The 14,747-nt window shown below is 44.1% G+C and overlaps 1 protein-coding gene across 1 annotated transcript in view; it reads right to left on the bottom strand.

The window, feature by feature from the left end:
* TRIM2 (tripartite motif containing 2) overlaps positions 1-11,098 on the bottom strand; it is a 118,714-nt gene extending 107,616 nt beyond the window's left edge. The window contains exon 1 of the mRNA XM_006727250.3: positions 11,003-11,098. Within this exon, the coding sequence (XP_006727313.1) occupies positions 11,003-11,032 (30 nt within the window). The 5' untranslated portion in view covers positions 11,033-11,098. The remainder of the gene's footprint in view (positions 1-11,002) is intronic.
* Positions 11,099-14,747: the final 3,649 nt, after the last annotated feature.

Genomic DNA, 14,747 nt, shown 5'->3' on the forward strand with positions numbered 1-14,747 from the left:
CTTCTTTATGTCTGGATTCTCAGAATACAGTTAGCAGAAATCAAAAAATATTTTACAAACTAAAAAATTAAATGTCATTTAACAGAAACACTAGGGGAAAGAGAGCCACTTTGAAAGGGAAAACAAACTTTAATTTTAATTGTATCGGCTGTGGTAATATTACAGACGGAATTGTGTCCTCCTACGCCGCCCCCCAGGGGCATTGGCCAAATTCATACATTGAATCCCTAACTCCCACGTCAGGATATATGGAGATAGGGTCCTTGGGGAAATAATCAAGGTTAAATGAAGTCATAAGGATGGGACCCTGATCCAATAGGATTAGTATCTTTAAAGAAGAGGAAGGGACACAGAGCTCTCTCTCTCTCCACTTCTGAGCACAGTAAAAGGCCACGTGAGGACACAACCACTATCTTCGAACCCGGACTGAATTCCTCACCAGAACCTGATTATGCAGGTAGCTAGATCTTAGACTTCCAGCCTTCAGAACTCTAAGAAAATAAGTTTCTGTCGTTTAAACCACCCGGGCTGTTATGTTGTTATGGCAGCCTGAGCTGACTAATACAGAGGTAATGGTAAGATGTTAGGTAGAAATGGAAGAAAGTCAGTCTAAACAAAGGAATATTAGTAACCGAAGCAAATAACTCACAGAATCTCATGGTGAGACCATTTGGGGGGTGTAAATAAGGGAAGAATTGTGAAACATGTCTCCTTTTGTCTTGTCATAAAAGGCACAAGATACTCTCTTATTCTGCATCTTTTTAAATCCCCTGTGGCAAAGGAATAAAAACTGATAAAAATTAAAACTGGAGTCCAGGGACTGAGAAACTGAATGGGGCTAAACAATTAATTTTAGATCAAATATAAAAACAGCAAAGGGAAATAAGCACTAAAATAATATTTCAAAAGGAATCTGACAAGGAAATTGCCACTGGCTTCCATGAGAATAAGAGCATACTCTCTTATAATGTTTTCTTGATGATATATTGATCTTCTTGAGCTGATGCATTAGCCATGGAAAGATGTTCCTGAGTCTCCAGGGACATTACTCAATCGGGGCATCGGGCCAGATCATAGAAACACACATGACTTCAAATCCAAGTATTAAGGAAGAACACGTTAGAAAGCCAAGACAGAAAGAGAACAATTCTCTCTGGGGTCTTAATATTTGTTCTCAGGTCCTTGCCAAAAACTCACTCATCATAAACTCTGCATATGTTAAATACATGTCATACTTTTGAAGTTTCAAACAAAAAAATCTTACTTGGACAAAACAAAAACCATAAAAACAGGCAAAGGGCTTTTTGAGAACCCTACTTTTCAGAACTGTTGTAATTCAATGTCTTTTCAATTCTTGCATTAGAGATTAAAAAAAAGAAACCATGAAAATGTTTCTTTCAAAATTTCCTTTTATCCAACATGAGGAGAAAATATGGTGACAATTGAGTCATTTTCTTATTCTTTAAGATAGATTTCAATGTATTGTGCCTAATATCCAACATATGTATATCTGATACATAGATTTCTTTTTTAAAATAAACTTTTAGGGGCGCCTGGGTGGCTCAGTCAGTTAAGCGTCTGCCTTCGGCTCGCTCAGGTCATGATCACAGAGTTCCTGGATTGAGCCCCACATTGGGCTCCCTGCTCAGCGAGGAGTCTGCTTCTGCCTCTGCCCCTGGCTCATGCTCTCTCCCTCTCTCTCTGTCAAATAAATAAGTAAAATCTTAAAATAAAATAAACTTTTAATAAGTATAAATTACGAACAGGAAAGTGCACAAGTCCTAAAGCAACGGCTCAATGAATTATCACAAAGGAAACACAACAGGTAAACACCAGCCAAATCAAGAAATAGAACATTACCAGCACCACAGATGCCTGTTTCCAAGTGTAGTTTTGAGCTAGATATATTTTTTCTAACTATTATTAATGATAGTAAGTGCCTAGATCAGTCCACAAAAGCTAAAAAGTTTTATGAATACATTGCCCAGGGGTTAGAGGGACATCTCCATTTACCAGGGCCTTATCTAACTTAGATTCCTTAATCAATTGCAGGGTGCTCATGGGAACACAAATTAGCATAACCATCCAGTGTTATTGGAAAGTAGTTTAAGGATATGTATCCAGATCCTTAAAAATGTTTGTATGTTAAGCTCTAGTAATTCCAGCTTAAAATTTTTTCTCAAGGCAATGTCAGAGGTGTGATCATGGATATTTGTCCAGACAGCATCATTAGGGCAGTAGCTCTGGGATGCTCTGTGACTCCTAACTGTGCGATCTGGGACAAAATATTTCACCAACTGCTCTGTGCCTCGGTTTCCTCATCTGTTAAATGTAATAATAGTAGGTTGTTACAAAGAGTTGCATAAAGAACTTGAAACAGTGCCTGTCACATAGTGGTTTAACATTTGTTAAGAACTTAGTTATTATTACAAAACCATTCATCGCAACATTATTTATAACAGAAAGAATTTTTGAAAGACGTTAAATGACCAGAAATAGGGGAATGAATGCATACCCTCTTGTGCATCCATACAAAAGAATATGAAGCACCCCTCAGGGGATGGCATAGGGATTAAGAAGCCCGAATGCCAACCTGTCCCTGACCAGCTGTATGACCTTGACAACTTTCTTAACTCTCTGAGCGTCAGTTTCATCATTTGAGAAAAGAGACTAAAAGGGCACCTGGGTGGCTCAGTTGGTCATGCATCTAACTCTTGGTTTTGGCTCAGGTCATGATCTTAGGGTCGTGAGGTCAAGCTCCACGTCTGGCTCTGCGCTCAGCTCAGAGTCTGCTTGAGTTTCTCTCTCCCTCTGCCCCTCCCCCTGCTTGCTCTCTCTCTCAAATAAATAAATAAATAAATCTTTAAAAAAAAAAGAAAATAGGGGTGGCTGAGTGGCTCAATCGGTTAGGCATCTGCCTTGGGCTTGGGTCGTGATCCCAGGGTCCTGGGATCGAGCCCCACATCGGGCTCATTGCTCAGCAGGGGGTCTGCTTCTCCCTCTCCCTCTGCCTGCCACTCCCCCCTGCTTGTGCGCGCTCTGTCTCTCAATCTCTGTCAAATAAATAAATAAAATCTTTAAAAGGAAGGAAGAAAGAAAGAAAGGAAGAAAGAAAGAAAGAAAGAAAGAAAGAAAGAAAGAAAGAAAGAAAGAAAGAAAGAAAAAGAAAGAAAGAAAGAAAGAAAGAAAGGAAGGAAGGAAGGAAGGAAGAAAGAAAGAAAATAGAGAATAAGAGTACCTATCTTGGAGTGTTCACTAGCTCGTAAACATAAAGCACTTAGAATAGTCCCTGATACCCAGTTAGTGCTTAAGCAGTGTTAGTCCTCTCCATCATAAGTTGGAGAGTTGTAGCCTGATGGCCCGGCTATATATCACACGCACAAAGCTTTCCAGTCAGTGACTGAGAAAGTACAGGCTCTGTGAGGAGAAGGTGAATGGAACAAAACCTAAATCCCTTTCGGAATTAATAGAGGGAATTACAGATACAAGCCTACGCCTGGATGCTACGTGCACAATTTCCCTGTGAAGAACTGGACAAAGAGTTGTTTCTCTGGAAGAACCAGAACGCACTGCTTCAACTAAAAGGAAAAAAAAAAAAGGTCCCCCAAACAAAAACTCCCGCCACAACAACAAACAAGTCTTGGGGAGAGAAAAGAGCTGGGCTGGTTTCCCTAATCTCCGGCACCCCCCCCCCACCTCTTTTCTTCTCCCTGCCCCCTGCGCCCCCTCCCCTTGTCACCTTGGGCTTCCCAGGGACCGTAGGACAGGGAATGGAGATTTCCATCCACTTGGGGGAGGAGGCATGCACATCGCAGCTGCCACAGAAACAACTGGGGGGGGTCTGCGCTGACGTGACCCCCTGCCCCACTTTTAAAGCTCTCGGTGTGAGTGTGGACACAAGCCAGACGTGCTTTCGTTCTAAAGGAGCAGGTTTCCAGCCAGCCTTGGAAATGGCATGGTATGGCGAAATTGCTCTGACCCAGTAGCCTCAATTTCTGGATAGGACAAGGGCCAGCAGTCCCCAAGCCCTGTTCCCTTCGCTACCAGCAGCTCCCATCCGCCAAGACCCGTGCTCCTCCAAAGGCACCCCAGAAGCCGTGACACCACCAGCTCTGTGTGCAGAGGGGAGCTGTGGAGCCGTGGGCGGCGCGGCCCGTGAGAAAAAGGAAGCCTCACACCGGAGGCCCATAGTCCCTGAATACCCCTGGACGGCAATGGGGAAGGCGGGGCGGCTGCCAGGGCCCCCTCCCGGCCCTCCAGTGACAGCTCAGACAATGGCGCCCCTTGGTTCACGGCAGGCGCTGAGCGTGGGAAGAGAGCTGCTTTGTTCAGGCCTTGTCACTGTCTTTCCTCGCCACAGTTCTGGGGCGTGTAGGGTCACTGCTAACTTAGAGGGTCTTTCCATTCTCTTTTCGTAATGGGCCAGCGTTAATTCCTATTTATGCTGTGCCCCCAGTGTGCCCAGACCACAGATAGTATCCAGAAGACACGATAGTTATCCTCGAGGAGGAGATAAAGGGACCATGTTTCTAAGAAATCACTGATCACTGCTATGTTGTTGTTGTTAAAAATGCTCTTAAGGAGGGGCGCCTGGGTGGAACAGTCCGCCGAGCAACCAACTCTTGGTTTCGGCTCAGGTCCTGATGTCAGGGTTGTGAGATTGAGCCCTGTGTCAGGCTCCGGGCTCAGTGCAGAGTCGGCTTCAGATTCTCTCTCTCTCTGCCCCTCCCTCTCATGCTCTCTCTCTCTTTCAAATAAATAAAATAAATCTTTTAAAAAAATGTTCTTGGGGCACCTGGGTGGCTCAGTCGTTAAGCGTCTGTCTTTGGCTCAGGTCATGATCCCGGGGTTCTGGGATCAAGCCCCGCATCGGCTCCCTGCTCGGCAGGAAGCCTGCTTCTCCATCTCCCACTCCCCCTGCTTGTGTTCCCTCTCTCGATGTGTCTCTCTCTGTCAAATAAATAAAATCTTTAAAAAAAAAAATGCTCTTAAGGAAATAGAATCATCCAGTGAGGAGTGCAGATTGAGAATCATATCCTGAGAGCTCTAGTTCTTGTTGCTTGGGTCCCAGTGGAAGAACCTGTATGTCAGTGACATATTAAAGAGAGTTGGCTCTTCTGGGCGTTCCTAGAAATACAATTATTGCCAGTTGCTGGTGAGGCACTTGAGGGCCCCAGAAAGAGCCAGTCTTGCAGATTTCACAGGACTTGTGCAACAGACAGAGGCTCCTCAGCAACATTGGCTTAAAGCTCTTGTATTTAAAGTTAAGTCACCCAGGGGCACTTGGCTGGCTCAGTCAGTAGAGCGTGCGACTCTTGATTTCAGGGTTGTAAGTTCAAGCTCCATGTTGGGTGTAGAGATTACTTAAAAATAAAACCTTTAAAAAATATAAAAAGTAAAAAAATAAAATTAAGGGGTGCCTGGGTGGCTCAGTCAGTTAAGCGTCTGCCTTCAGCTCAGATCATGATCCCAGGGTCCTGCTCAGCGGGGAGCCTGCTTCTCCCTATCTCCTCACCCCGCTCATGCTCTCTCACCTCACTCACTCTCTCTCTCTCAAATAAATAAATAAAATCTTAAAAAAATAAAATTAAATTAAGTCTTCCAATGTTGCAACTGGGTATACATTGGGAAACTACGTGATTTGAAGCTATCTTAGAAAACACACAGTGCTCTTTATGGTATATAGTTCTGAAGTCAGGTTACAGCTTCAAAGTTCAGTTTAAACTCTGTGTTTTACCCCTCTGGGAAGAGCAGAGAGGTTTGGGGAAGGAAAGTTCCCATGCAGTGAGAACTCCGTCCTTGGAGGGTCATTGGTCTGATCTCAAGATGTATGTATTTAGCTCTTTAACACTTCAAAGAACACATGGAAACTGCCAGCCCTGAGTTTATTTACACTGAGGCTACAGATTTAAATGTTTTCCTCCTACACAGCCCTTTAGAGATACATAGCATTTTCCGAGTGAGTTCCAGAGATTGGTGTCCAGGAGCATAGCTGTTGTTTGTAAAGTCAGAGGTCGGCCCTTTGGCTCCTTGTGGTTTCTAGAGTCAACTGTTTGAGCAATTTCACTCAAGTTCTATTTGCAGTTCTCAGCTGTAAAATTGAAGTGTGTCTTTCCTTTAGTGTCAGCTTGTCAGGTATGGTACTAGAAAGTGCAGGCTGAGAGTGGGCAAACACACCTGGTAGTTAAAGACCTACCAGGAACCATTCTCCTTGAAAAGCTGATCAGGACTGCAGGTGTGATAAGGGTGTGTGATAAGGGTTCCAGCAGGTGCAACTTGAGGTGTGTCTCAATGACTCCCAGGGGTTCCCCAGAGCATGCGATCCCAGATTCGCCTTCCATCTTTTTTTGATGGGTCCCTTTAACATCCTGGATAACAAAATAGCATACCTATTAAGTATGTGTGATGGTGTCAGTGTGCCTCGTTTGAAAATTTAGGTAGACAGAAAATACGTGGAATACAAAGGATTATGAATGAAATCAGTGTTCCATTGCTCCACTTAGGGAGGTCATCTGGCTCTCTGTTCCTTAGCTATCATCTGCAGGGGCTAAACCCTCTAAACTTACACACAAGAGTCTGTGGTGTGGATATGTTCTTCACTCCCTGCCACTGCCCAGGTCTGCTCCCAGCTCCAGACCGTGCCTTGCAGGTTCATACTTCTGTAACTTAGCGAACATTTAAATGTTCTCTGCTTGGCACCCTGTAGAGCATCATCTAGAAACCTCAATCAGAATGAATGAGATGATCCATCTGTGATGGAAAAGGGATGACTCCATGCTAAATACTATGGAGGGCCTTCTCCATGTTCTCTCCTTTCAATTCTCCTAAAAGCCCAAGAAGGTAGACATGATTATTATTCTCATGTTCGCGTGAGGAAAATAAGAACTGGAGAGGTTAGGTAACTTCCTAGAGTCCTCAGTAGTCACTATAAACCAGCAGACCTGTGATTCAAGTTCAGCTCTGTTTGAGCTATGTTCTGGTCTTGGTACATCAATGGGATATTCTACTTTTCCATAAAACTTACTATGAACATTTGTAATAAACACAGAAACCTAAATATTCAGCACCCAGATTAAACAACTGTCAAGATCTTGCCACATTTGCCTCATCCTCATAAGACAATTTTCTTTGGCTCCGTTTCCTGTCAGTTCCATCTCATCCAGGATCACTCATTCACTCACACGCTGGGTTTCAACCAAACCAAACAACTGGTTGTTCCCTGAATATTGTCTCCTGCCCCTGGAACTTTGCACCGTGGGTTGATCCCCTTGTCTCAATGGCTTCCACCCCTGGTACACTGATGTCCACAAGACCCACCACTGACCAACCAAATCAGAAACTGCGACCACCAGTCACCCTTCCTTCCATCTCCATTTGACCCACTCCTCCTCAATCTTCCATACTCCCTCACTTCTGGTGTCATCCGTTCCTCCACAAAGCCTTCACTGACGTCCCAGGTCTAGCTAAGGGTGCTCCCTCCCACAGCACCTTGTATATACGTCTGTCATAACACTGCCCCATGGAATTCTTCAACGGAATGTGAATTCCTCTAGGGCCAACACCACGGTTTTGAGCTCTATATCCCCAGAGACTAGCACATAGTGCCTAATGATCAGTAAACATTTGAGTGAGGAAGGGAGAAAGAGGAAGAGAGCAACAGGAGAGAAAGGAATGAACATGACACCATCTGAGTTTCTAACCCTGCAGGTCTCTGGATGTGAGGAGCCCCTCACACCTCTTCTGTGAGCATCTGGCCTAACAAGACCTGTCACCATTGTACAGATGCAGCGTGGGTCTTACACCAGCCAGGAGGTGGGCAGAGAGAAGAAGCAAGAAAACATGAGACTAGCACCTGTGACCACACATAGAGCAGTGGATGCCCTGCTACTCAGAGCTGCTTTTATTCTAGCTGCCCCCAATTTTTGCCTCCAGAAAACCGTGTCTATTTAACTCATTTTCCAATTATCTTCAAACATCCAAAGGATCATCTAAGAAATGGGTGCCTTCTTATTATACAAAGTAACGGACTTGAATGTGTTACCTCTTGAGAAAATAAGAAGCATATTTTTCAAAGGACACTCTCAAACTAGCAGATTCCAGGAGAGTATTTCAGGCCCGCCTATTAATTCTCAGATGATCCTTCTGTATGGATAAGCATGATCAACGGTGAGCTCCGGGGTGATTTCAGACCATGAATAAGTGATGCTTACAGGTCCCTGTGAGGGAGGTTTCTGTCAGATCTAGAGTCATAGATGGGAAGCTAGAATGGGCCTTGATGATGTCACCTCATGGACAGATCAGGAAGCCGTGGTGCAGAGCAGGTGTGATTATCCAGAGCCCCCGATGCGGGGTGGAGGAGCGGAGACCAGACAGCCAGCTGGTCGACCTGTCTGCCATGCTGCGCCCTCCCACCATTCCCGTCTCTAGATAACACAGGGAAACCAGGCAGGCATTCCACAAATTCAGTCCCCATTTGGGACTGCCTTTGAGTGCTGGGAGCAGTCATAACTAAAGAATTAATATTGACTGAGTATTTGCTGTGCACCGAGCACTGTGAGAACTTGTACCCATTAAATTTCGTCCTTACCGTGGTCCAGGGACATGGACATTGGGTGAAGAGACGCCTTACCCAATATTATACAAGTACACGGGCAAAGGTGAGGCTTGAACCAGGGTTTGTCCGAACCAAAGGTTTTCCTTTCAACCCCTGGGTTCTTGAGTGGCTGCTTCTGTGTGTCGTCCCTCTTGGGGCACCACATCATGCAGCATGGGCCGGGCCGGGACCCAAACGCCTCCCCGAAGCTAGCCCTTCCTGGCCTTTAGATCAGTGGGGCAAGACTGTTAGGCTTCGGCACTCTCACCCATTTAAAGGAGTGGCTTTCCTTCCCAATTGCCAATTAGCTTCCGCAGGAGACCACATTTTGGTAGCAGTGACTAGATGAATTCTTGAAATGCCAGCTATATTCTCCAGGAAATCCTCAGTTCATAACACAAGGTTGTGTACCGGATATCTTCCTGGTGACTCGCATTTCAGGTGGCTTACTGGCTGTGTGACTTTGTGCAAATTACTTAACCTCTCTGCCCCAGGTACCTTCTCTGTAAAACAAGGACAATAACTGTCCTTACGTTAAGGAGTTGGTTGTTATTACCATTGATATGTGCCATTGTCATAGCATTTCATCCACACATGCTTGCTTGTTTGATTTCGTGGGCCCATGAGGACAGTCCTCGGTATTTAAAAGCTCTAGAATACTGTTATTGTAAATCTCTTAGGTGAGCATTAGCTTATGTAAATTCTGCCTCTGAAATTCCAGGAACCTGGCATGCCCACCATTCTGATAAAAGATCCTGGACAAGAGCTGTCTTTGTGCTGTGTGGGGTCTCCTGGAATTCACCCCATCTTCTCTCTCACCGGCCCTCCTCATTCTGGCTGTCTTGCCATCTGGGGTGGAATGGAGAATGCAAAGATCTGAAGGAGGCCAGCGTGTGTGAGGCCCGAGGCCAGAGGGGCAGGATGAGGCCGCCCTGTCCTTTTCCTGCTGAGCCTGCACCCCACCTGCCTGTCCCTTTCCAAGACCACCCATGGGGCAACTCATCGCCCTCTCCTGGGCTCTCAGGCCACTGCAGGAGACCATGGCTTCACTCAGAGACCTCCTGGTGTTTTCATACACTGAGGTGAAACATTCAGATTGCTTTGGGTCAAATTCATTTAAAAACAAGCTCTCCATCTGACTTAATTCTTCCAGGAGCCCCCAGACATGTTGGCTTTAAAGATGGTCTATCCAGATAACAAATACAAACGCTGGGGCTTAGGAGAAGTGGGAAGGTTTATAAAGTACCAGATGTGTTCAAGTCCCATGAGTCACCTTTAGTTTCTCTAAAAGTTAAACTCCACCTTTTCAGCTTTTCAGGCTCATGTCCGTATCAAACACTGACTGTGAGTTCACTCACGTCACACCGTGAGGCTCTTCAGAAAGGACAGAACAAAATTCTCTGATCAAAGCTGCCATAGGTGATTTTCTGTTTAGCAGGAGACAGTTACTTCCAACACAATTCCCAGAGCTCTTGCCATGCCATCCCCTCCCCCTTGTGGTCCCAGACACAGCACACCCCCCTCCCTTGCCTCTCGAGCCTCTCTGTGCCATGAAGGGCGTCTTAGCACCAAACGGAGCAGCCAGGACGATGACATCAGGCACTAAAGACAGGAGCCCGAGCAGTTTTCCGCCCTCACTCATTTATTTACAAGCGCGAAACCAGAAAGAACCCCCAGGTGGGCTGGCTAAGCCCGTTTCAGGTTTCACTCCCTCTCCCATGGTGTCCTCTGGCCCCACTGACTTCTCTCTTGGGTAGTCAAGGACAAATGCTCTAATCGCCTGGGGCTCTTCCTTCATTCCTGAGTCCCACTGCAGACGGCCATCGTACCCTTTGAGCACTTTTATGGGCAGTAAAACTTGATGGCCTGCAGCTCCAAACCGTTCCCACATCTCTGAATAGAACTATTTATGACATACAAGACTACTATGGTTTGCCCTTTGAAAATACCAGCAGATATTAGACCCCTTCAAACAGGGTCGGCTGAATTCCATCGGCTAACAACTGGCTTGCAGAAACCCCAGCGTGGCAGAGCCCATCTCCTGACTGTGAACACTTAAGTTAGGAAACAGAACAGCCTCTGAGCCTCACAGCATCACTGAGGTAACCGTGTGCTTTGCCTCTCCCGTTTTGCTTTGGTGTCAAACCCACTTGCGTCTCTCCCCTCGGTTTTTTGTTTTTTTTTTTTTTTTGCTTCCCTGCGCGTTTCTTGCCTGGGTTGACCAGGATCATTATGAGCTTTGTCAGCAAATCCCAGAGAAATGATCTTCTCCCTCCGTGGTTAGCAGGCAACAAATGAAAACCAAGAAAAAGCTAGCAATTCAATCGCAACTTACTTCTCTTAAACAGTGCCCAGGACTAACCGACTAGCCCATAAAAAGCGTCATCACACACTCAGACTCGTCCTTACCCGTGTTCCATAACGGCCACTCCCGTGCATCAGAGACTGGCCCCAGCCTCCTCGGATGTGGGGACTCAGCTCTCTGCAGCCCACAGACAATTGGGCCCATTATAGTCATCAGGCTGCTGAGTTAAAGGGTGGCCCTTACAAAAATATAAACAGCTTGTCAGCACAAGCCAAAGGGGCGGGGCTGCAGTATCAGGGGACAATGGGAGCCAATGATCAGCCTCTTTGGGCTCTGTTAGTTTAAGATATTATGTTTCGTTCTGAAGTCAGGGAGACTGGAGAGCTGGAGAGAGAGCCGAAGAGGAAGGGCCAAGTCCTCATCTTTATAGCACAGCAGCATGAAAGGAGTCCAAGCTGAAAAGTTTAATCACTGCCTGCAGACCAATTTCAAGGAAAAGTTCGTATGCTTCCCACATAATAATATATATTTTCAAAGTCACAAACATTGGCGTTGCATTAGCCATCTTCATTCTTCTGGGGTCAATAAATGGACTATTTATTGAGGTGGATAAGAGTTTTTCAATCAAAGAACAAAATCCAATGAAGATGCCTTTACAACATGCTTATTTTGTCATATAAAGTGTCTGATGGGGTGCCTGGGTGGCTCAGTTGGTTAAGCGACTGCCTTCAGCTCAGGTCATGATCCTGGAGTCCCAGGATCGAGTCCTACATCGGGCTCCCTGTTCAGCGGGGAGTCTGCTTCTCCCTCTGACCCTCCTCCCCTCGTGCTCTCTCTCTCATTCTCTCTCTCTCTCTCAAATAAATAAATAAAATCTTTAAAAAAAAAAAGTGTCTGATGAGAGGGACTCACTACCTCCACAGAGAAAAGGTTTGATTTGATTGGTATGTCTTCAGAACCCAGAGAAATAGGTTTATTTTTGTCCCCAAATATAAATGGTTCACATTCATTTTTTATTTTATTTTATTTTTTTAAAGGTTATTTATTTATTTGACAGAGAGAGACACAGCAAGAGAGGGAACACAAGCAGGGGGAGTGGGAGAGGGAGAAGCAGGCTTCCCGCCGAGCAGGGAGCCCGATGCGGGGCTCGATCCCAGGACCCTGGGACCATGACCCAAGCCGAAGGCAGATGCCTAACGACTGAGCCACCCAGGCGCCCCTCATTTTTAAATACTCACTTTATCCAATTATACATGTGCAAACAAAGCAGAAGTTAGTTCAGTATGTTTGGAAGAAGAAGACAGAATAGCCATGGCTTTCTTTTTTTCCCTTTTGATCTTAACTAAATTCTGCTTTTGAAGCAACTATGCCAGTGGAACCTTTTGATACCCTATGATAATGACCGAGAACAAGAAAATAAACTGTGGCTTTTTTCTGTATATGATTTCTAAAGAATACACTGAGGTAAAAATAAAGTTAAGAGCTCTTTGGTTGATTTGTGGTATTGCATAAATTACAGCCATGCAAGCTTTCAGAAAAGTACAGTCATTACGATTTGGAACAGTCTCATTATTTACATAGGGAAGCATAGCAACTATCAAAATTAACTAGCAAAGGAACCGAAAAATGCTGAAATATACTCATTTTCCACAAATTCTGTATGAAGCCCTTTTATGAGCACTTGGATCATAAAAATGATAATCAAAGGCACTGTCCTTTCTAATCTCTGTCAGTTTAAAAATATTTATGATTCTGCCACTGATACTTAATTCATATTAAAGTAAATTCCTCTGGTGGCCCTTCCAAATAGGGTATGAAGCTGCCTCTGATTCTTCTCTTCTCCTAATGATTCCAAAGGAGCTGTTGTATCTGGACTCTCATAGCTCTTGACGTTAAAGAACAGGTTACCTTCTGGAAAAGGTCTAGTTTTCCTCTAAAACATTATGATCTTATCATTAAAAAAAAAAAAGAGCTACAGGACATCAAAGGCATGAACAACAAAAGGAAAACTAGATAAATTGGACTTCATCAAAATTAAGACCTTTTGTGCATCCAAGGAAATTATCAAGAAAGTGAAAAGGTAACCTACAGAGTAGGAGTAAATATTTGCAAATCATATATTCGATAGGGGTCTAATATCCAGAATATATAAAGAACTCTTATGATTCCACAACAAAAAGAGAAACAACCCAGTTTAAATATGGACAGAAGTCTTGAATAGACATTTCTCTAAAAATGATATACAAAAGGCCAATAGCCCAAGAAAAGATAGATACTCAGTATCATTAGTCATTAGGGTAATGCAGATCAAAACACAATAAGGTACCACTTTACAACCACTAGGATAGCTATTAAAAAAAAAAGAAAAAGTGTTAAAAAGGATGAGGCAAAACTGCAACTCTCATACACTGCTAGTGTGGATGTGAAATGATGCAGCTGGTGTGGAAAACACCACAATTCTTCAAAAGGTCAAACAGAGAATTACCATGTGACCCAGCAAGTCCACTCCTCTGCATATACCAAAAGGATTGAAAACAGGATTGGAAAAAGGACTGCACAGGATTGAAAATACTCAAACCATTACCTGTAGACTCACGTTTATAGCAGCACTATTCATGATAAAAAAAGGTGGAAACAACCTAAATGTTCATCCACAGATTAATGGATAAACCAATTGTGGTACATATGTACAGTGGAATAGTACTCAGCCATAGAAAGGAACACACTGATTCATACTACAACATAGATGAACCTCAAGAACTTGGTGCTAAGTGAAAAAAGCCAGACATAAAAGGTCACATGATATAGGATTCCATTTGTATGAAACATCCAGAATAGATAATCCATAGGGACAAAATACAGATTGGTGATTGCCAGGGACTGAGAGAGGGGGGAATAGGGAGAAACTACTTAGCGGGTGCAGGCTTTATTTTGGAACTCAATAGAGGTAGTGTTTGTAGAACATTGTGAATATACTATATATGGCTGAATTGTTCACTTTAAAATGGTTAATTTTATGGGGGTTTTTTAAGCCTCAGTATCATCTGGGTTCAACAGGCTCCTTGTTCGTAAGGGCATCCCACAAGTTTACTGAAGGTATTTTTTTAAAAGATTTATTCAATCCATTCATTCATTCATTTAATATTTATGCATTGTTCAGCATCTATTAAGCACCAGATACTGTGGGGCAGCTGGGTGCCAGGAGACCCCCTTGCACCCTCTCTACCAAAGCTGAGAAAGAGCAGGACCATCTGATGGGGAAGGAAGGTGGCAAGCAGGGTGAGCAAATTCATGTTTGGTAAACGGCTGCTGTATGCAGGCTCGTCTCATGCTTGATTCCATTGACCGGTCAAAACCACTTGGAGGAGTGGTGGTAGGAATTATTATTCCCATTTTATTGTTACAGAAACTGAGAATCAGCAAGTTTAATTAACTTCCCAAAGGCATCCAGCCTGTAGGCAATGAAGCCAAGTCCTTTCTCTTCCACCATGCTGCTCCCTGATCAGAGAGGTATGTGAGGAACTGAATCTGTGGGGAAAAAAGATGCTTCCCAATGTGAATGAATGAATGCATGAATGAATGAATAAAACTTACTAAGAAGCATTTTAGATGTCAAAAAGAGCAGCGTGACTCTCTTTCTAGTGGGATAAAGACACAAGCCAGGGGAAAAAAACCAAAACTAATTGTCAAAATTTTACTCAGAAAGTTTCATTTTCAGAAAACAACCATGGAACTTTAGGGATTTTCTAAGTAATCTGACCGGACGCCCTCATTTTTCAGATGGAAATCTGATGCCCTGCACAATTAAATGACATGCCCAGAGTTACATGGCAAGATAGTTGCAGAACC

The sequence above is a fragment of the Leptonychotes weddellii genome, chromosome 2 (assembly GCF_054177405.1).
Source record: "Leptonychotes weddellii isolate Sample4059 chromosome 2, ASM5417740v2, whole genome shotgun sequence".
NCBI classification, from domain to species: Eukaryota; Metazoa; Chordata; class Mammalia; order Carnivora; family Phocidae; genus Leptonychotes; species Leptonychotes weddellii.